Below are 24,016 nucleotides of genomic sequence, written 5' to 3'. Positions count from 1 at the left end.
TCCGATATGTATATGCAGGGATACGGCCCAGACTGTCAAATGGAAATTTAATAAAATGTGTAATAAAAAACAATTCTGACTTTACCAGTAAAGAGGGCTTTCAATTACAATTCTCTAGACACCAAACTTGACCTGCCTACCTGGTCCTAATAGGAAGTTACAGCTTATTGCATGTAATAAGGTAACTCCAATGTTATCCTACGGGAGGCAGGCCTTGCAGTAGGGAAGAAGGTTTTCATTACCAGGGCTTTGTCCAATTTTTAAAATACTCTGCACTCTGCCCTTTGGTCTGTCCAGGGTCTACCCTAGGAGTGAGTGCTATATATTAAAAAAAGGAAGGTTTGAGCCTGTTATAAGCTTTATTTTGGCAGGTCAAAATGGCAGTTTAAAACTGCACACACAGGCTGGATTAGCAGAACGGATACATGCTTAAAGTGCTACTTAAGTGGGTGGCACCCTTAATGTTCAGGCCCACTAGTAGCTTTTAGGTAGTGCTACCCCACTAGGACTTATAAGTAAATTAAATATGCCAATTAGCTATACGCCAATTCTACAATTTTTTAAGGCGAGAGCAACCACAATTTAGCGCTAGTCAGCAGTGGTAAATACACAGAGTATTAAAAGCCAACAAAAATGGGTTCAGAAAACAGGAGGGTGAAAGCAAAAAGTCTGTGGATGACCATAAAGAAAGGGGCAACTCAAACAAGATAGTCACCAGTTCACTCAATAAAGAAGAAATAAAGATGGGTATGATATGTAGCAGGACCTTCACAGGCAAGTGTTGTTGGGGAGTGCAACCACCCTTGATGTGCCAGCCTCCAGTTCATTGCCCTTAAGTGCAAGGAATTCCAGTAGATCTTGAATAAAGTCGGATGCCGAGAATCTTTGTGCATATGATGATCTATATTCATGTCCAACATCAGTGCAAGCCTGCAGACTCTTCCCTGTTGTTAATAGAGTGTGGAATATTTGCATGTTTTATTGTTTTCTAGGTACTTCTTTAAATCCTCCAAATGTAACCAACACCAGTTTTCATATGATTCTGTTAAACAAGAACTGTACATATTTGTCTCACCAAACAGAGATGTTAAAGAAATGGTTTAATAACATAAACGCATCAAACAAAAAATGCACTCTCAGCAATTGTGACCAGAGGTAAGTAGTAATAATCTTACAACAGAATTAAAATCCATTAAATAAAAGAAAGAAAGAAGGCTTCTCCCCACATGCTGGTAAACAGAGTCTCGTTACAGTATTAGAACAGTAATCATAATATTAATTGAACATGTTAATGTGGGTTATAGAATCTAAATGGTTTATGGAGCACCCACTTGTATTCTGATGCACAGTTTCTAAATATCCTTCCTCCCTAACATATGCAGTGACATAAATACGTCTAGTACTAGTCCTTTTCCTAAGATCAATGAATGGGACAGCCAATGCCTAGAGGCATTGTGAGAGTTAGATCTAGTTCTGTAGTTCTGAAATGTTTTTAGATCTTGTATTACAGTAATCGACGTAATCAAAGGACTCATGGCTTATTTAGCGTTTTGTGAGCTGTACTGTTTTCTGCTATGGCAATGGAGGCATGTACTCATTGCCCCGGGATACTAAGGCCCTCCTTAGTTGGAATTCTCCACCTGCCTAGTGGAGATCGTTATCGCTGCTGAGAATGTGCCTCCTTAGAAACCAATGGGCATAATCCATGGGAGTTATCTTCCAGGCTATGGCAGTCTTTTTTTATGTTTTTGCTGTCCTGGGTTAGCAGGCTTGTCCTGGGGGTCCTGAGCAGTACATTAGAATGTCTGATCTAAACAGAGATGGTCTGTGGAAACAAGAGTGTTGGCTCTAGTCTAAACAGATGAGGCAAACCAGGCCCTCCGTTTTCTAGCGTATACACACACCTTTCTGTGGTCTTAACTAATCAATAATATAAGATGGCTATAAATAAGGTGTGTGACAACTTTGTATCAACAGCAGGGGCAGCAATTAAGCCAGGTGAACCCTCTATTGTAAATGGTACAAAACACCATGAAATTACAAGCGTCTATGCATACTAATGGGCAATATGGATTGGTTCAATTAGGTATGCTTGTTTTCAGACTTTTTTGTTTTTAACCGTGAAAAGAAGAAGGAACTGCTGACAGCATGTGGCAATTTAAAACCAATCTGCAAGTGCCGGGCTTGTGATAGGCTACACGTTCTACAATTTGCGCTGAAAGGCACTCATCAACCACTGTAGCCACCTGGGTCAGGCAACCTGTGCCAAGGAACAAGTTGGGTCAAGCTCTCCAGTGATGGGCTACGCTTTAACGGACCATCACCAAGGGCCCTCCAACACTACTGGTAGTGCAGAACTCAACAAAATAGTGCAACAACACTACCTGGAAGCCAGGATCTAGGAGTGAGGGTTTGTCCTGAACCTGATTGACTATCAGAGGGAATTTGAAGAAAGCTTGACCTAAATAGTATCCTCCCTTATAAACCCGTGTGATAACGATACAGAGATACATGTGTACTCCACCGCACTTAGAGATAGGAAAAAGAAAAACTTTTTATATATAAACCTCACCCACTCTGATAGTAGCATGCTTCATCATATATGAGTTTGTTTATCCTAGTGCCATGAACATTTGGTGAAAGAGCGCTCACGAATGCATGAACAAATAAAATAAAATTAGATCTGGAGCTAACCACATAGCAGATGTCATAAGAGGTGACAGCATCTGCTTAACTTCTGTACCATAAACTGCAGGTTCAGTATGTAATGTGAACGATGAAACTGTTATACGCTGCCTGATGAAACAAAGGAAAAATCAAAAAGTCAAAAGATACTGCTCAGTAGACCTTGCAATCAGTAGAGGAGACAAAAGAGCCTACCACGCTAAGAAAAAACTGTACTAGACATAGAATGAAACAAAATATATTCTATATCATCTGATGTAAAACAGGGAACTGAGGTGCATGCTCTACTGCCCATAGATGGAAATATTTGCTTGCACAGCACGTAGGTGCAATACTGAGCAACACACTACACTTGGAACAGTTTTAAAGTGCAGGTTCCATTCTGACTTTTAGTTGGTTGGCGCATAACGTTTTGGGGACTATTTCGGAAATGAGATCAAGTCTGTGTAGCTCGGTTGTGCATCAGATCACTTTATCACCCATCTTTTTCACATATTGCAACGGTGCCTCACTCTCTCCTGCATACATGGTGATGAATGGGTCGTGCTACAACAGGACTTCAAGGAACTAAAGGGGGCAATCTGCTAGTGAATAGACTGACCTAACTATTAGACATAGGTTAGGATTCAATGGCACAGCAATGACTGAAAGTGTTTGATGAATGGAAGCAGATAAGTCGTCATTGTAGTCCATCACTCAAGGCTGACACCTTCAAGCACAGAAAGATATGAGGTCCCTTGATACATGAGGGTCCTGGTGTTGACTCCTTCTCAGGATCCAGGGCTCTGCAATGAAGCTAGAAAAGTTTCACCCAAAGAGAGATGGCGGCTGTAAGGAAGAGGCTGTGCTCCGGACGGATTGTGGTGCTGTCACTGCACACCTTTTTGAATACTGAGATATGGGGGCTGTAAGCAATCTCGGAGCTACGATCTTCACAGACGTCTTTACTCCCACAGCCACGTATGGCAATTTTAGCAAACCTTCCACCTGCACCAGAAAACATTTATGTTATTATGTTGTTATCAGCACTACATGATATCAATAAATTCACACCACAACGTTTCAGATTTTCTTTTTAACTTTAAACTTATATTCAATTTTTAAATAAATATTCTACGCTTTATATTGTTGTCAAAATACATTAAAACTGCGGCCTTTTCAAGTGCAAAATATAAAACTATATTTAAAAAGTTCATTGTTGGGACGGACTGAGGTCCTCTGCATGGCTCTGGAGAGCATGTGTTTTTGCGTGTAACTCCCCCTCGCGACATACCCTCACCACCCCAGAACACACGAAGAGATCATGTGAGTGCACTTAGGCCGTTCCAGAACTGTTAACATGTTAACTGAGATCCTCTGGTCAGGAGGGCACACCAAGTGCACCTTCCATTATTATGAGAGCGACTACGGTCATTTCCCGACCTGTAGAGGATTCATGGTGTTGGGAGAGAAATTGTTCTTGATACATTATTATAATAATTCCAGTTTAATATAACAACCCTTTTTACCATGTTTGCTTTGGGAGACTAGCCTATTGGCCGCTCTTCCATTTCAAAATGTTCTGTCTGTCGCTTTTAACCGAGTCCTTTACTCATCCATAAGAAGAATGAATGACTTTAAACTGGAGCAGGGTGTGCCTCAGGGCTCTGCCCTGAGCCCTACCCTGTTCAACCTGTATGTAACTCCGGTGGCGGAGATAGCGCAGGGCTTTGGTTTGGGGGTCGTCTCTTCTCTTACGCCGACGATACCCAGCTGGTGATCTCCCTGTCTCAGGCACCGGACGTGGCAGCCTCTAATTTCAGGGCATGCATGCAGGAGCTTGCCTCCTGGATGGCTAAGAGCTGCCTGAAACTCAATGGCAACAAGACAGAGGTGCTTGTGGTAGGGGGAGATCCGGCAGGTTGGACGTCGGCTTGGTGGCCTCCGAGCCTGGGCCCGACTCCTATACCATGCACCCAGGCGAAAAACCTTGGGGTTTGGTTGGACCCCACTCTTTCCTATGAAGTGCACACCAGACGCGTAGTGGGGAAATGTTTTTGAGCTCTAAAAAAACGTACGCAAAACGATGGATCTCCTTCCAATAGAGGCAAGAAAGACGTTGGTCCACGCCCTTATAACGTCTCGCCTAGATTATGGCAACATACTCCATCTGGGTGCCACTGCTAAATGTCTTGGTAGATTACAGGTTATGCAGAATGCCGCCGCATGGCTGGTTCTTATGCAGCCGAGGAGGGCTACTTCCAAAAGAGACCTGGATACCTTGCATTGGCGACCAGTAAGGAAAAGAGTAATGTTTAAGGCACTCTGTACTTGCCATCATATCACCAAGGGAACTGGTCCCTCTTAGCTGAGGGATCTTGTCACCAGCTATGTGCCGGGAAGGTCCCTGAGATCGAGCGGGACTGCTGATGAAAATACCAAAGGTGAAGAAGGCCAGAATGCGAGGCAGATCCTTCCGGTTCTTGGCAGCTGAGAACTGGAATGAACTCCAGCTAAAACTCCGGATGGAGACCTCTGAAGGTAAATTCAGAGAGGCGCTTAAAACCTATCTGTTTTTAAGTTAATCCCGCAGTTGCCTTGTAAACGTAGCCCGGGCTGCTTCCTCCCTTCTCACCTTAGCACGGGGACACGCCGAGATGGCGTAACCATGCGTTTTCCAAATTCCTTTATTATTATTATCATTATGATGCATGCATGTGTACTACACATGTGTAAATGTTGTATTTGCGTGCCCTGCCTCTGAGTGAAGAATGCAGGTGAAGAGCAAGATAGTGCACGTGGCTACAATCACAACAGGTTCCATTTTGTTTCAGACATATTCTCTATTGTAGCCAAGATGGAGGCTTGGAGGGAGAAACCAGAAAGCAAATGGATATCACAGAGCTTCCCAAAGAACATCGCACACAGCTGTTTCAGTTAGTCAGACAATAGAGTGTTGCTGCAATTTGAAAGTAGACAGACCATCCCTTTAAGCTAGGGACTACCCCTGTTTCGTCCTGGCCCACTGTTCTCTAGGTAAGAGGGGCAGCATCCTTTGCTTTTGTACTCTTGTTTTGGGTTGCTCCAGACAGGAGACTTTCAGTTTGCCCCACCTTCCTGGCCACACTTGTCACAAATATTCTGGGTGGAATGGTTAGTGTGCAATTCACAAAATGTCAGTACTGGTCACAGAAAATAACTTCTGTAATGAACAAAGACTATTTGCAACCTGGGCATTTCGACACGGCAGCAACTTTCAGTAAATATGTTGAGATTTCCACCTGTAGTTCCAGACCAATGGTCACACCAATGGTGGACTGGGAGATTTACTTGAGCTCTGCAGTTTGGTACTGACCACAGACTCACCTTGACAAGTTTGGGACCAGTAATCTGAGGAAGATGCTGAACTTGCCAGAAAGGCTGTCTGCATCTTACTACGAGGAGGGAGAGCTGACTAACTGCTCTGGAAAGACACTGGAGGTGTTCTAGCATCAAGAAGACATTGTCCTAAACAAGCAGAGGCAGCAACGTGCTGAGGTTGGGTGAGGCTGTTCTAACAGCAGAACGGCTCAAGGCACGAGCTGCATTGAAAGGCAGTGACCAAGGCCTGGGCGTGTCTGCAACAACATCTGGAGGAGTTTCACTGTTGCGACCCGGGGTCAGCACCTGCTCGTTTGTAATAGGCCACAGGCAGACCTAAGAGGCAAGATCTCTGTTGTGGCCTGTGTGTTATTATGGCCTTAGAGCCTGACCTAGCGGGCTCTACGGTTTTTCGAACATTCTGTCGCAGAGTGCAGAATGTTCTAATTGGTAAACACAAAGGTCTCTCGAAGCCCGAGGGGTTTAAAAACTCCTCAGACCCCGAGAGGCATTTGTTCACAGCACAGCTGTGAATAAAAAACAACATTAGAATGTTGTTTTGCGGGCTTCTACCGGGCCCGAAGAAGCCCAGAGCACTCCTCTGCAATGGAGCGTTCAACATTCTATTGTCCTAAAATGTGTTCATATCTCTTCAACTATGATGTAACTCATTAGATTTCTGTGGGCATCAGGTGGAATGTAAGGTGTCCTAGGCAACGAGAAGAACAGTTGCTGAAGTGATGATGCTGGCTGGGCAGTTACATGGTGGAGGCATTAAAGAGAACTGAGTAAGATAAACTGCATATGCATGCTCCTAACTCAATGCTGGCAATGAGTTGAAGCATCCACCAATGAACCCTGCGTGTGCACTGTAAGAAAGTAGGATCTGCTTTCATGGTAACCCCCACTTTATGCCTGGTGTCAGTGTGTTTTGACTGTTGTTTGGACTCCAGCATCTATGCTCACTCTCCCAAAATGGCTTTGGTAAGTCCTTTTTTACTTTCACATGTGGCTACTGGTGTACCCATAATGGTCACTAGTACATGGTACCAAGGTATTCAAGACTTAGCTAGATCTGGGGTCTCCCATTGCTGCAGCAAGTATTGGACTACCCATGGAGTCCACTGAAACTCAGGCTACGGGTTAGCCAATTCAGCCTGTGTAAGGTGGTGCTTGCTTGCGCCCCTCATGACAGATATAGGTTTTGTAATGTCTGAGTCACTACACTTAAAACCTATCAGTCACATCTATTGAAGGCCCTTGAGTCCTGAGTTACAGCCTTTCAGGTTCTGCCAGCAAGTTGGTGCTGTGTAGTAAATGACTTCTCTACTGTTCTCCATTAAGTAGAATGTACCATGACATCATAGAATGCCTGGGTGTCTCTCTGGCTCAAAGTGTCAGTTGGTCAACTCAGGCTGAGCTGCTTGGAGATTGCTCCTGGTGGGGTTACATCTGTACTTCCTATCTTCTCCTACTCATCTATCCTAGAAGCAAGCTACAATAAAGGATTATCTAACTATACAGCTGGACTCTGTATCTTCCTTTACCACAACTTGGCGACGATTCTGAACCTATGCGTGGAGTAACGACAACCAAGGAACGAAGGAACTAAAAGACAAGGAACCTAAAGACAAGAAACCAAGGACATTAAGGACTTTCAAAACCTCCTTTGGAACTCAAATGTAACACCTCACCAGTGTCCTGTACTACCTGGACAGCCTGCAACCTGGGCGTTTCTTATGTCATCACCTACCAGTCTACTAACAATCTCCGGTGTAACCTCATGAAATAGGTTGGTGAGTGAGGTACATCTCGTTATTGACCACAGTTGGAAGAGGAAACTGCATCATGGTCAATAACACTGGCAACAGGAGAAAATTGGCAGCATCATTTTGACACCAACCGGCACCATTTGGCCTGCGTGGGACATCAGCGCCGACTTTTGTGGCATTTCACGGAGGATGCATGTGGTGTTGGAGTGCGCTACTTCATGAACGCTGGACCTTAACTGTCACTGCGCGTGTGACTTTTATGTGAGGCAGGCACTTGTCGGTTCCGTGTTTTAAAGGTACTGCGAGTGACGACGTCTCTAACTTCTATATTAGAGACTATTTGGGACACCCGTATTGTCGGTGAGTGCCTCTGTGGTGTGTTTGACAGTTTGCCATGCTTCACGCTACATTTGAAAAGGCGCCATGAGCAGCAACATTTGAATTTGCGCCGCAAGCTCAATCCAAGCACCAGTACGCGCATTCTTACCTGCTTTCTGGGTCTTGCCTCTATCTGTTCTCCTATGACGTCTGTCCTCCAGGATCCTGGCTGTTGAGGACGTTTTGGTGCACGGTGAGGCCGGGAGCCATCCGGCGCGGCGTCACTAATGCGTGCTACTATTTTTTTGTTGGGAAAAGCATCAAGTGTTCCAGTTTGTTTACTAACTACGTCTGGTGCCGTTCAACCCTTTACAGTTCAAAAGCAGTCCATGAACGTATACTCTGGGTACCAATGAGTTTTATTCTGCGACTGGCAGAAATAGCTCTTAAAAAGAATTATTTCTCATTCAAAGAACGTTTTTATATGCAAGTGAAGGGCACGGCCATGGGGTGTCCTTAAGCCCCAGAAATGGCAGTGCTGTACATGGCACAATATGAAATGAGATTAATTGATAATAACAACCCATACATTGAGAACATTGTACACTGGTGGCGCTATATAGATGACGTCTGGCTCCTGTGGCAGGGGAGCCAGGCGGAACTATTGGCGTTCCACGAATGGATCAATGAAAGACATAATGACATCAAGTTTTCCATGGAAGCAAGTTCCACCAAAATGACTTTTTTGGACGTGGAACTGTTTGAATGGCTGCATAAAAACTTCACTTCATAAGAAATCAACGGACAAAAATACTATCCTGCACCACAGAAGCCACCACCCCAGGAACTTAAAAGCAAATCTACCCTACGGGCAATTGCTGCGGATTCGCAGAAATTGCACGGAGGTTAGTGATTTTGATCACCATGCCCAGACATTTTGCAAGGAAATGATCCATAGGGGTTACACCAAAAAACTACTCAAACACTCCTATAAAAGAGCACGCTTTACGCCGCGGGATTGTTTGTTACAAACAAAAGAGAAGAAAGAACTAGATCGTCTGGTGTGCGTGACCACATTTGGTTCTGACACACACAAGATGAGGCAAACTATCCTTAAAAACTGGCATCTTCTTGAGGGGTTAGAATGCCCGTTCCCGCGCCCAATTTTTGCATACAAAAAGAACAAAAGTATTGGGCAGCAACTAGTAAGGGCCAACCTAGTACAGCCTAAACCCAAGCATGACCTCCTTGCAATATGGAATATGAAGCCGATTGATGGGCACCATAGATGCGGCAATTGTGTCGCATGTCCAAACACAATTGAGGGAAGTGAATTCGAACATCAAGGAACCAAGTGGAAACACTCTGGATTCTCGAATTGCAGGACTAAAAATGTCATATATGTGATAATTTGTCCATGTAAAAAGATTTACATTGGTAAAACGATTCAGCAAGTAAATCTACGCATCAGCCAGCACAGGTCACGGATTAAAAACAAGGTACTAACTGCCCCCATGGTCGAGCACTATGTGGAAAAGTCCCATTCTGAAAATGACTTTGAATGGTCAGTACTATACACAATGGGTACTGCACAGCGCCCTGCAGATGTTGACAAGTTGTTGTTGAAAAAAGAAGCATACCTTATTCTTAAATTTAATAGCACACTGACAGGTTTGAATAGCATGACTGAATTGTCTAGGTTGTAAACGCAGGTGTCACTCGCATTGGCTTGATTTAAAATTCCCTTTAAGGAAGTAGCAGTAATTGGTCACAACAGTTCAGGAATAATACGTGCCGGTTGTTCCACAGATGCAATTCGACTATAGGTTTTGTTTTGACGAATATTGCGCAAGAATTCGGTTCTGAACCCCCCCCCTACAATCTGAAATATAATGCAACGTGTGACTATAGGTTTTGTTTTGACGAATATTGCGCAAGAATTCGGTTCTGAACCCCCCTACAATCTGAAATATAATGCAACGTGTGTAATAATAATCCGAAATCTCATGTCTAGGATATGAAACGGCAACCAATATTTGGTATATCTTGAAACGTTTCCATGGTTTGCGTCAACAAACTACACGTCCCATAATCCTTGTGACTGGCAAGTAAGGAGTTTTATAATCGGGTAAGATGGCCGCCACCAGTAGCGAGGCGAGCCATTTCGAGCCGGGCAGCTGAGGAAGCGAGGAACGCATCAAGGTAGGAAGAAGCGAAATCGGCTTTGAATATTGAGAGCGTACCGCTTGTCCTCTGAGATACATTAAGGGCATGTTATTCTTCACCCCTTTTTCAGTGCGCAATAATAGACGAGTAAAAACAACAGACCCCACCGGGCCAATTCCTTTGAATATATAACGAGGGAGACAACACATTCGCTTCTTGAAGCACAGGTATGCTTGTTTTACGTTGACACTGAAATCAGATCCACGTTGTCTAGTAGAACAATTTGTCCCCAGATTGCTTTTAACTAGTCCTTCATTCTCGATAGGTCTGAAACACAATCAACAGCCCCGGATTGACCACTAATATGCCAATGTGAACTGGGACACATTAATAAGGTATGAGGTCATGGTTGTTGAGCAACGGCACACATATCAGTGAGCTCTTCCGTAAAAAGCCAAATAAGCCGATACATAATTCCTTCTTTTAAATTAGGACTGTTGACACAGCTATCACGGCCTCCTCCCTCCAAGAGGCGCCGGACGGTGCACATGGAGGTATGTAAAATTAAGATACACTTGCAACCGCGAACAGCATGTAGGTTGCCAACATTGTTTATATAGTTTGCGCTTTATTCATTTTCAGAAATCTGAAATTGAGAACAACGTTTGCCAGTAGGCATCAATGAAAACGCCGCCAGCCTTACTGATAAAGGTAGTTTCCAAAGATTCAATAGAAAAGATGAGTGGTATTTTTGAGGCCAACAGGTTGTCAATAAAACTTTATTGTTTTTTTTGCATCGTACACAGAGAATTAACAAAGCCCTGATGAGGGTTCGAGAACTTGTCACTCGAACCTGAAACGCGTCGGCACTACAACAAGAGTCATTCTACCATTTATTGATACTGTGAAATACATATTTACACATTGTTACTCTTGTGATCCAACTTTGCTTTGTTTCTGTTTATTTTAAGAAAAAGGATTTGATTCGCAATTATTGAGGAGATGAATTGTTAATATTTAATGTTTATGTCATTTGGATGTAAGTCTTCACGTATGTTTTTTGTCAAAAGTGTTTAAGTTTGGTTATGTGATGTCATAAATGTACATATCTTTTTTTGCCTAGAAAAAACATACACTTTCTAAAAAAGTAAACTGATGAGTGATGGGTATAAATAAAAGTACCTGACCAGGTTTGATTAATTTACATTTGGTCTTGTTATAATAATTGTACTATCAAGACACGAGGAGGTTGGGCATTTCTTTTGTCTATTTAGCAAGCTCAATCCAAGCACCAGCACGCGCATTCTTACCTGCTTTCTCGGTCTTGTCTCCATCTGTTCTCCTATGACGTCTGTCCTCCAGGATCCTGGCTGTTGAGGACGTTTTGGTGCACGGTGAGGCCGGGAGTCATCCGGCGCGGCGTCACTAATGCGTGCTACCATTTTTTTGTTGGGAAAAGCATCAAGCGTTCCAGTTTGTTTACTAACTACGTCTGGTGCCGTTCAACCCTTTACAGTTCAAAAGCAGTCCGTGGACGTATACTGCTGCTGTTTTCGCTGTACTTGGTTAAGAAGTTTTATTTAATCGGCCCTCTTGTGGTATTCCATGTTCCCACCTTATGTGGAGTAAATGTCACCAGTGCACAATCTATGGTCGCTTCAAGAAAATGGTGAGACTTTTCATTTTCCTGTTTTTCGGTCTCTTCAGCTCTTCGCATCAGATCACGCTATGTCCTTAGTCTGTGTTTGCCGTATGGAGACATTAGCGATCCTCCTTGCTGACTCTACCATCTAACTCTGGTCCTCACATCCAATGACTGTTTTAGTTGATTATTTACAACTTTGAACTGGATTGCGCCGCTGTATATTGGAAAGCGACCGCTACATGCAGCTTTCGGATGGAGGTTTCTGTGTGTGTTTAAATGTCGGGTGAGAGACTTCTTTCTGCCGTTTACACCTGTTATGTGTGTGGCGGAGTTGTTGGGACAGTCAGTAACTCAATTCAGTTTTTAGGGTGATGCTTACTCTGTCATGGGGAGGTTGTTTCATCAGTTAGTGTGAGAGCTGTGGGTGCCCAAGTCTAGTTTTGAGAGATTGTGGGGCCAGTCAAATGCTCCAATTTAGTTTCCTAGGGTGATTATTTCACTATGGTGTACCCTTATTTGGGGAAGTGTATGATGCTTACTCTGTCATGGGGAGGTTGTATCATCGGTTAGTCTGAGCTGTGAGTGCTCAAGTCTAGTTTTGAGAGATTGTGGGGGCCAGTCAAATGCTCTAATTTAGTTTCCTAGGGTGATTATTTCCCTATGGTGTACCCTTATTTGGGGAAGTGTACCTTGTAATGAACACCTATGTCAGTTACAATTATAATTTTCAAGCAAAGAGTGTACCCATCCTTGGGGAGTTTGTGGGAGCGAGTGCTCCTATTTTATGTTAAATGTAGGTTGTGGGGAGGTTTTTGATTTTTCCAGGGTTAGTACCCTGTAGTGTACCTTTATTTGGGGAAGTTGTGCCTTTTTAGAGGATTTCGTGCAGTTTTTTTCTTTCCAGGGCATTTTTACCCTGCGGTGTACCCTATTTAGGGGAGGTTGTTTTTTTTATGGTGTTTGTGGGTAGTCAATGCCCATATCAGCTCCCAGGTTGATTACCCTGCGGTGTACCCTAATTAGAGGAGGTTGTTTTATTTTACTGGGTTAATACTCTGTGCTGTTCCTATTATCCTCTTGTGTACCCTATGTTGGGGATGGTGTTTTATTTTACAGGGTTGGTACCCTGTGTTGTTCCCTATTTTTCTGTGGTGAATGTTTGGGCATCCTTTCATTTTGCACACTATGCTCCTGTTGAAGTCTACTTGCTTGCAACTCATGGCCAAGGGTTTCTTGTTGGTAGGACTTTGAGTTAGGAGCTCTATCATATTTTCAGTGTCACCATGCCTTGATTTGGGGAACTTTTATGTTGTATTTTTTTCCCAAGGGTCTGTGTCTACTCTCGCCTTTGTTTACCAGGGTGCATACCCTATGGGGTACCCATGTATGGGGAGGTTGTGGGTGTGACCACCCTTCTTTGTTGCTTTGGTTTTATTCACCTAAACCATGCTTTGTTTCCCTAAGGGAGGGGGATGGGGTATGTAGTAGTAATGTTTAATATATTATTGTATTTCTGCTCATGCTAATGATACCTCATGTCGTACATTATTAGATTTGTGTATCTCATTTTGTACTTTCATGCAAATGTTATACTTGAGGTATCTTGCCTACCTTTCTCTCTGCTCATGCTAATGATACCTCATGTCGTACATTATTAGATTTGTGTATCTCATTTTGTACTTTCATGCAAATGTTATATTTGAGGTATCTTGCCTATCTTTCTCTCTATTCTGCGGTCATTCCCTAAGGAAAGAGGATGTGTAGTAAATGACTTCTCTACTGTTCTCCATTAAGTAGATTGTACCATGACATCATTGAATGCCTGAGTGTCTCTCTGGCTCAGAGTGTCAGTTGGTCAACTCACGCTGAGCTGCTTGGAGCTTGCTCCTAGTGGGGCTACATCTGTACTTTCTATCTTTTCCTAGTCATCTATCCTAGAAGCAAGCTACAATAAAGGATTATCTAACTATACAGCTGGTCTGTGTATCTTCCTTTACTACATGCTGCTGCCGACCACAGACACTGTTCTGCTCTCCTGCTGCTGAGCTGAGCTCGAGCAGAAGGTACAACAATAGGTTTCCTCTGACCACCTCCCAGACAGCACAGTGTATTGGGCTGGAGTGGGGGCGCTGCCAGCACTGCCAGACTGCATTGAAGGGCACATTTGGTACCTGTAGTAATGTAGAAGAATGTTAGATGTGGAAATTGTCTAATTCTTCACAGTTTGGGTACACTGTAATGTACAGCCTAGCTTAGTAGCTAGGTTTGTTATGTCATGTGTTGAGATGCAAGTTGGGTTCTTAATTCCAAATGTTTGTGATGGCAGTTGATGCTGGAGTTGAGAGATGAATAGATGCTCCAATAAAGCTTCTTCACGATTGTAGCTTGTGAAGCGTTTTTACTTCCACGTTTGGCAACGATTTGGATCTGAACTTAGGGGAGCATCCACAAACAAGGTTCGTACAGTGCCTGCTTCAGCCACCTGCTTTACACTGTTGTAATGAACAGTGTACAGTTTACAGCACCCTGCGTTAAGGTAAAAGAGGACTCTGAGACATCTTGTAAACAGCCAGTGAATGTAAGGTATTTTTTGGTCTTAATTTAACCATAAAGTTCAAACAGTGACTTACGCGTATTTTGTGGCTGTTGAAGCTCGTGCTTTGTCACGCATCTTTACCGAGGGATTAAATCTCGTACTGGGTAGCGCGTATTCACCGAACTATCAGTGTAAACAGTCTAACTGAGAGTGACGTCAGCGCATGTGTTAGTAATTTTTGCTCCTGGCTCTGCTCGCTCCTGCAAGGGAAACGCTTTCACTTTTGCTGCCACTTGTGGTTTTTACTTAAGCGCGAGGCGCGCACGCTTGTTTTGCATGGGCCTACCGCCAGATCTGCTGCACTTTATGCCCAGTGGGACCAACCAAACAGCCTGATAACTTACCAGGACCAGGAGCAGAGTCGCTATCCTTGCCAGCAGAGCCGTTCAGGAGCACCACCACTGTCGCCGACCTTGCCGCAGCTCCATTGTCGAGTACCTCCCCCCCCCCGCCGCAGCCTCGCAACAACTGTGCTGCCGCCGAGTGGGGGTGAGGGAAAGACTACATTTCCCAGCAGCCTCCGCGACCGGAAGTCGCGTCGAGGCGGAGCGCGCCAGGAGGCGCTTAAAAGCAGCCCTTAATCCTCAAAGGACTGGGGACTAACCAAACAGCCTGATAACTTACCAGGACCAGGAGCAGAGTCGCTATCCTTGCCAGCAGAGCCGTTCAGGAGCACCACCACTGTCGCCGACCTTGCCGCAGCTCCATTGTCGAGTACCTCCCCCCCCCGCCGCAGCCTCGCAACAACTGTGCTGCCGCCGAGTGGGGGTGAGGGAAAGACTACATTTCCCAGCAGCCTCCGCGACCGGAAGTCGCGTCGAGGCGGAGCGCGCCAGGAGGCGCTTAAAAGCAGCCCTTAATCCTCAAAGGACTGGGGACCAACCAAACAGCCTGATAACTTACCAGGACCAGGAGCAGAGTCGCTATCCTTGCCAGCAGAGCCGTTCAGGAGCACCACCACTGTCGCCGACCTTGCCGCAGCTCCATTGTCGAGTACCTCCCCCCCCCGCCGCAGCCTCGCAACAACTGTGCTGCCGCCGAGTGGGGGTGAGGGAAAGACTACATTTCCCAGCAGCCTCCGCGACCGGAAGTCGCGTCGAGGCGGAGCGCGCCAGGAGGCGCTTAAAAGCAGCCCTTAATCCTCAAAGGACTGGGGACTAACCAAACAGCCTGATAACTTACCAGGACCAGGAGCAGAGTCGCTATCCTTGCCAGCAGAGCCGTTCAGGAGCACCACCACTGTCGCCGACCTTGCCGCAGCTCCATTGTCGAGTACCTCCCCCCCCCCGCCGCAGCCTCGCAACAACTGTGCTGCCGCCGAGTGGGGGTGAGGGAAAGACTACATTTCCCAGCAGCCTCCGCGACCGGAAGTCGCGTCGAGGCGGAGCGCGCCAGGAGGCGCTTAAAAGCAGCCCTTAATCCTCAAAGGACTGGGGACCAACCAAACAGCCTGATAACTTACCAGGACCAGGAGCAGAGTCGCTATCCTTGCCAGCAGAGCCGTTCAGGAGCACCACCACTGTCGCCGACCTTGCCGCAGCTCCATTGTCGAGTACCTCCCCCCCCGCCGCAGCCTCGCAACAACTGTGCTGCCGCCGAGTGGGGGTGAGGGAAAGACTACATTTCCCAGCAGCCTCCGCGACCGGAAGTCGCGTCGAGGCGGAGCGCGCCAGGAGGCGCTTAAAAACAACCCTTAACACCCGCGTCGCGGGAGCGCGCGGGGCAGCGCCGGGCTAAGCCCGGGCAAAGGGCGGGCCCTCTGTGGCCCTCCGGGGACCGAGGAGTCCGGGACGGGGCCACCCCCCTGAGATCTCGACCAGCTGTCTTCAACAAAGGTAAACGCCTAATAACATTTTATAACTTCAGCACTCACGAAACCTTCACGTCCTTACACAGTGCCACTGCATACAATTGATAAAAACATCGTGAGGATGAGCAAAAGTCGAAATACCCCCGTTACCACAAGATCAGCTACCAGACTGAAAGATGTAACCAATAGCCCTCTTCCCACAATAACCGCCATAGACTTAATGCTACAAAAAACGATCAATGTCGTGGCGGATGCCATTCAGGACTCCGAAAGACGACTCTCACTTACCCCAGATTTATGTTTCCCCGACCTTTCTTTACACACCACTGGTAACATAAACATTCTGGATAACACCATAAACTCTGAGGAGTCTATTCTAACGCTGTCATTTACAGGGCTTCCCAGTCCCCAAACAAGAGACAACACGCAAACAGCCTTGCTTATTTCATCTTCAGGCAACAGTAGGAACAACAGTTCTGCACCCACCGGGGAAAATGGTAGTAGCAACCATATGTCACCTATAGCTCACTTACACCCAGCAGCCCCTTCCTCGGGTGGTTATACATCCACAATGACAAAACCGGTTACTAGAGTCAGTCGCCTGATAAAGAGCAAAACTAGGACAACTGGTATACGAGGTAAACCCAGGTCATCTATTACAAAAAAACAAAAATCTCACCTCAAGGCCAAACATCCTAGCTCAGCTAAAGATGTTTGGTCTACATTTAGACTGGCTAAACCTGCCCCAGAGAAGGGGACTTTGTGTCCTTTCATAAGCAGTCAAAACTCAGACCTGTTCTTGAATAAAGTGACGACAGCACCCATAAATACGTCTATACACACCACAATCGGGGCTGAACAAACGATGATAAATACAAAATCACTTCTGAGTGATCTTGAAAGTTTGATTAAGTCCCTTTTGTTACCTATCAGTGAGAGAGTCCTCAACATTGAGAATGCCTTAGGGAAGTTTGAAAGAGCCCAAAATGACGCAACATCCACTTTGCTAAAAACACTGAAGGTATCACAATCAACCTCTACCTTTACACCAGCCAGTAACTCCCTTACTCTGATTAGTAACAAAAACCCTAGGACAAAAAAAGCCATAGCTAACCCTATCCTTGCTAGCAAGCAAAACCAGCCTAAGACTCCTCTAACTACCCCAGCGACAACTCAAAATAGCGGTACCAATATACCCCTCCCAGTGGCAGCCACACCAAGTAGCTCTCAAACCTTACAAGATGCAGAGACAGAAGATTGCGAATGGGCCGCAGAAAGTTCCCCAACCAAAATTGCAACTACCCAGGTAGAACAAACGAGAATAACCAAATCCCCTAAACAGGGCACATCCTCAAAACAAATAGGTGCTACCACGACAAAACCGACGGTAGTAAAGAGTCCACCTCATGTTAACCTCCCGCCTGAATGTAGCCCGTACACCATTGTAATGATTGGGGTACCCAAATTAACAGGGGATAGGGTGGAAACTCATGGGGACCTAAAAAATAAGGTGAGCCACTGGCTCACAACTCACAGACCGATTCCTAAACATATCATTGGTCATATTGCACAGGTAAGAAGAGTAGACTGGGTGGGAAACAGATTTAAATCGACCGAGGGTGACTGTATAGTGGTAACCTTCAGGGATAGACGTGCTGCCAGCTTTATAAGTAGCTGGAAAAGCGACGTGACAAGTAGCTTGATCCGTACCATGGCTTTAAGTTACTTTTATCCAAATAACCATGGTCATCGTCGTACTCAAGTGCAGTCAGTCTACGGACAGGAGGGGCTGCTTGAGCCGATGGTTGATAACCAATCAGGGGCCTATACACTGCCTATTGGCCCATATAACCGAACAAACCACATTGATTATAGGCATGAACAACCGTGGCAGAGCAGACCTAACAACCAACATGGTAGATACCAGGAGAGAAACGAGCCTTTTACCCGTCCACAGCAGCAGCTCTTTTCACATCCCCAATACCCAGACACACAATATGGGGTACCTATCTCTAACAGGTATGACGCTTTCTATAATATCGACTTTTTAGACGAGATCGATTGACAAAGCGTATCTCCATCCCCCTACCTTATCCCTGCTGAGCCCACAACTAAGGCAGCTCCCCTTTACAGAGTACCAAGTATGCGCCCAGGGTGCATAAGTGTTTCCTCTCCGGAGATCAGTGAAGCGCCTCCAGTACAACTTAAAGAAATTACATCGAATGCGAGTGGGCGCAGCTACCCAAGTGCCACTAGTTTAACCCAGTGCATAGTGCACAGTGGTGTACAAAACCCACTAACTGCTAGTAATGTATCGCAAGAACACCTAACAACTGACCATGGGGTCCAAGCAATCTCTCCTTCCGCAGATCAGGCCCTGACAACAGGCTTGGGCCTCACCGAACAACGCTCCATACATCTTTTATCCTGGAACACAGCCGGCTTAGCCGCTAAGGTTAATGATCCTATGTGGTTAGCCTATGTAAAAAATTATACCATTCTATGCCTCCAAGAAACCTGGTTAGCAGATGCAAATGCACATATTGAGGGCTTTCAAAGTTTTTTCTTACCAGCTACCCCATCAAATAGTGGAAGATCCAAAGGGGGTCTGGCAACCTACATAAGCCTTGCACTCAGCTGCCAGGTTACAACCAGAGCATCGGACAACAAGCATATTCAAATCTTAGTGCTCAGGAATGGTAAAAAGGCACTGACACTTATCAACCTTTATAATGCTGTGTCATCAAACAAGGAGTGTAATATTCTCAAACTACAAAACCTTTTAGAGTCAAAAGCGGATAGTCTACCACGAAACATCATTATTGCTGGAGACTTTAATGCTTATCCTTGTGGCAACCCTGAAACGACACCAATTGGCCTCTTAGGCTGCAACAGGAGGTCTGGCTTTCATTTTGATCATTCGCCCCGAGGCACCAGTATCAATAACTTAATAGATGGAAAGGATCTAACCGACGCAATGGCCACACTGGAGGACTCACACCAGTTCAACGTCCCCACGTTTAAAGGCCACGGTAAAGGCTCCTATATAGATCACATATTCCTTTCGAGAGATCTAGTTGATTCAGCCACAGACTTTGAAATCTTAACAAGCACTTTCAGCGACCACAATCCTTTATCAATCAGAATCGGAGGTAGCCTATTTGATCAGAGGAAGCCACGACCTGATCACGGTGTTTTAAATCCCATCAACGGAAATCGTCGCCTGAAATGGTCAAAGGTCAACAGCGACTCCTTGTATGATTCAATTGCCATTAGCTGTGGTAATGACCTAGATCTTTGTGTTTCTCCATCCACTTTGCCCGAAGCGACTCTGATTGCCTTTGCTAATGTTGTTGAGAAAATCGGCCAATTGTTGTCAGTTCCAATAAAGGGACGTCATGAATATCAACCAGGGTGGTTTGATCAAGCCTGCTCAAAGGCCGGCAGAGACTTAAAAAAAGCACTTAAGGCTACTCCAAGAGATCCTGTTCTTATTAAGTTACTGCGATCTAACTATAAGTCAGTCCTGGCAGCCCGGAAAAAAGAAGTAAAAGCCGGTGTCTGGGAGAAACTATGTGATCCTGCAATTCTGGGCAATAGCTCCAAGTTCTGGAGCATTGTAAACAAACCCTTGTTTGATGTCCCCTTAAACTCTAATGTCGGGACTAATATACCCGAGGAAGAGTGGATATTACATTACAGCACAATTTTTAAAAGTGACAATTTGCAAGCAGACTTTGTTTTTAATTTCTCTGACGAAAATGTATTGTGTTTCACAGTGGGGGAGGTAGAAAAGGGGATACAAGGATTAACCTGTAACAAAGCACCCGGACCCGATGGTATACCACCCGACCTATTTAAATCAAACATTTCTCTATGGGCACCAGTCATCACCACAGTTGTAAATGCAGGGATTCTGGCTGGCTGCCCAAAAGCCTGGGGGTCCTCCACCATAGTCCCTGTTTTTAAGAAGGGTGACCGTGGCAGCGTTACATGTTATAGACCCATATCTCTGATTAATTCAGTCACAAAGGTGGTGGGGGGTATTATCCTAAACAGATTAACAGCCTGGGCCAATGATAATAACATACTGTCCCCAATACAATATGGGTTCAGACCAGGCCATTCCACGATAACCCAATGTCTGAACCTATATTTAATAAACAGTAAATACACCCTAGCAAGAAAAGGGACGATCCATATGGCCTTTATGGATTTATCGTCCGCGTTTGACTGCGTAGACAGAACCAGGCTATGGGAGGTGCTGTTAAAAATGGGGGTGGAACAAAACCTGGTCAACCTTCTTGTTGACCTCCACTCGGACACGAGAGCAAACGTCCGCTACACCCATGATTTAAAAGTAACCAGAGATTTTAAAATAACCCAAGGAGTCAGACAAGGATGCATCCTTGCCCCTTTTCTTTTTAATCTTTATATTAATGAGTTGGAGGAGCACTTATTAAAAACTGGCACAGACTTTCCTTACATTGGCAAGAAGGGCATACCGGTCCTATTATATGCGGACGACGCCGTGTTAATATCTAGAACGGCGCTTGGTCTTCAAATCTTGCTAGATTCTTTTAATGATTTCATGAACTGCCGTGGTCTGAGTATTAATAATTCTAAATCCTTTACAATGGTGGCAGGTGTACCCCCAAAAAAAGTATACCCTCACTTTGTAAACGGAGATAGAATACCCACCACAAAGACCTTTTCGTACCTTGGTGTTCTCTTTGACCACAAACTAACTTGGGCACCAGCAATACAAAAGAAAAAGGGCGAGGTAGTGCGGGCCAACGCAGCAATACTGGACTTCACTAGAAAAATGGGCAATAGTCCGGTGGCTGCTGTCTTGAAGTTATATCAAGCCAAAAGCACCGCTATTGCTCGTTATGGAAGTGAAATTTGGGGATCAGAATCACTAGGTGCCCTTGAAGTTACTGAGAATAACTTCTTAAAAAAGGTCCTAAGGTTACCCAGGGGGACGGCCAACTTTCCGGTACATGAGGAACTTGGCATTCCATATCTAAGTGACAAGCTGGCAGTGAATCCCTTGTTATGCTGGCTGAATAGCTGGCTTAACACAGCCATACCTCTCACCAGAAACATCCTTCAAGAGGCACTACAGTGGGATGGTAGGCTCAAGATCCCATGGATAAAATATGTAAGAACGTGGCTTTTTGAATTAGGCCGACCAGATCTATTTTTATCCCCTGAAACAATAACAAAAACTGATGTAACCTTTGTAAAGAACACTTTTATGCTGTCTAGGTGTATGACACGGGAGGAAAACGAATACAAGAAAAGCAGTGTGAGACAGTATGCCTTAACCAAAACTTGTTTATATATGGAACCCTACCTGTCCTGGCCCATGTCCGGTTATGACCGTTTTTTATTAACAAGGTTCCGATTTGATATGTTCCACTTTTTATTAGCTGTCCCAAGCGGAGCGCACAGAGGACAAGTGTTGCCAGCTTGCGGCTGCGACAATAAGTCTCCGCAAGATCTGGCACACTTTTTATTTTTTTGCCAGTTTTATACACTCCCCCGAAACCTGTTTTTAAAACCCTTACTTAAGCACCTGAATTTTGCACAATACAGACCCGCATTGTGTCACCTTCAAATGCTAAACAGCGAATGTACTATGTTTGTATGTAATTTTTTTAAACTCGCAGTTAAATATAGAAAAAGCATGGAAGGGTAACCAACTCAGCTGCTGACTGTATTCTCACTTTTAATGTATTTTAGCCTTTTTAACCATATTTCTGTGTATATGCTTGCAAATGTCTTGCTGTAATACTACTCTCACTATTTTTTATCATTGTATGGATTAATGTGTATGAAATGCTCTTTTATGATTGTATCATGTAAACAATCGAATAAAGATATTCTATCTATCTATCAGTGGGGTTTACATGTAAGCAGTCCGATCAGCTGAATGGGCAGACAGTCTGAGCGGCGGTCGGTCTTGCGTGTGTGTTTGTAAATATGACCCGCCATCACCGAAATCGAGGTCGCTGCTGTGCTAAGCATGCGCGGTGTTCCTCCGGTGTCAAACATAGCTGAGCTTGTGCTTCTGGAAGGACAATACTGATGTTACCCGGGCACCGCTAGTGACCCACTGGACCATGTCCCGGCTGGCGGATTACTTCGTAGTAGTGAGCTTCGACCCTGACAAGTCAGGTAAGAAAAACCTCGATGATAGCCACTAGAAGCACAGGTCCCATGGCAGGTCGGACTATTGCAGCCGCAACAGCTGGTCAGAGGGTGTTTTCGAGGGGGTTCACTCTGCACCAGGCCTTGTCTTGCCGCTAGTGTGATTGTGCACAAGTTTTCCAATAACGGGGCATGTCACATTCTGAGTGACATAGCGGGACCCAGTGCCCGGGAGAATAGCTTCTGTCAGCCGCAGCAGGAAGAGCCAGGACAGGGAACTGCAGTTATCAGCCCCTAACTTAATTTCCCTCTACCCTGTTGCAAATCACTGACTGGCCCCCGATCCACTCAACATGCCCCCTAACAATGCACAGCCGCTCCTCCAGTGGCTCACCCCCTCTCATGATATTTGCTCCCTTTGGTAATGTAGGCCATCTTTGATGGAATTCCCTACCCTTAAATAACCTGTGGCACTTCATTAGCTAATCCATGTCATGACGCCCCCATGAGTTGACACACACTGCCCTTTGGAATGCCACTCCTCTTAAAAGCCCTTTAAACACGCCACTTGTTACAGGATTATGGGCCAGATGTAGGTAGGCATTTACCGAATTCGGCCGTTACCGACCGGTAAATGGAATTTGAGATGTAGGGACAATCATTTTACAGAATCGGTAAATTTACCGATCGGTAAATTTACCGATTCTGTAAAATACCGAATCGGTATTTTTACCAATTCGGTAAATTTGATATGTAGGTGGGACTCTTCTGAGTCCCACAAGCCTTACCGAATCGGTATTTTACCATCAAATTCTATTTGATGGTAAAATACCGATTCCGGTGTGCATGCACATGTGTGCATGCACACCTGTGCCATATGACAGGCAGACCTGCCCTTAGGGCAGGTATGCCTGCCACATGGCACCCGAACCTGTTTTGGGGGTGCTAGAGGGTGTCAAAGTGACACCCCCTGCACCCTTGTGAAATTCGGTATTTACCGATTCGGTAAATACCGAATCGGTAATGCCCATTCATTCCTATGGGCTTCAAAGCCCATAGGAATGAATGGGCATTACCGGTCGGTATTTACCGAATCGGTAAATACCGATTTTTACCGATTCGGTAAAAAAAATCTGGATTTCCCTACATGTCCCCCCTTCATATTTACCGACTCTTAAATACCGAATCGGTAAAATTCGGTATTTAAGAGTCGGTAAATATTACTTACCTACATCTAGCCCTATATTCTCTGCTTCCTGGTATACGCCTGATGAGGCACACTTCTTGCATTGAATTTGCTGCTACATGGCATGATGACACTTGACAACATTTGCTTTCTAATTGCATGATCCCTCTCTCTCTGAGCAAAGCATTTGCTGTTCTAACTCTCGGTTGACAATTGCTGCTTGGCTTTTTTACTCAGGGCTTGACACTCCCGTCACTAAAATTGCATTTGTTTCAAGTATCATCTTGTGGTAGACCGTTTGCAGTCTTGTGTCTTGCCAAAATAGTTGATGCCCTTTGAATTC

The 24,016-nt window shown here is 45.1% G+C and overlaps 1 protein-coding gene across 5 annotated transcripts in view; it reads right to left on the bottom strand.

Annotated features, from left to right (window-relative positions):
- Window positions 1-1,085: 1,085 nt before the first annotated feature.
- LOC144770772 (phospholipase A2 inhibitor gamma subunit B-like) overlaps window positions 1,086-24,016 on the bottom strand; it is a 686,557-nt gene continuing 663,626 nt past the window's right edge. For all 5 annotated transcript variants that reach the window (XR_013599011.1, XR_013599010.1, XM_078655520.1 and 2 more), the window contains one exon: window positions 1,086-3,672. Coding sequence is in view for 3 of the 5 variants with exons in the window: in XM_078655520.1 (XP_078511646.1) it covers window positions 3,482-3,672 (191 nt within the window). In the remaining 2 variants the exon portion in view is untranslated. The remainder of the gene's footprint in view (window positions 3,673-24,016) is intronic.

Source organism: Lissotriton helveticus, chromosome 7 (genome assembly GCF_964261635.1).
Source record: "Lissotriton helveticus chromosome 7, aLisHel1.1, whole genome shotgun sequence".
NCBI lineage: Eukaryota > Metazoa > Chordata > Amphibia > Caudata > Salamandridae > Lissotriton > Lissotriton helveticus.
The sequence above is the reverse complement of the archived record's forward strand: the minus strand, read 5'-3'. Positions and strand labels throughout refer to the sequence as shown.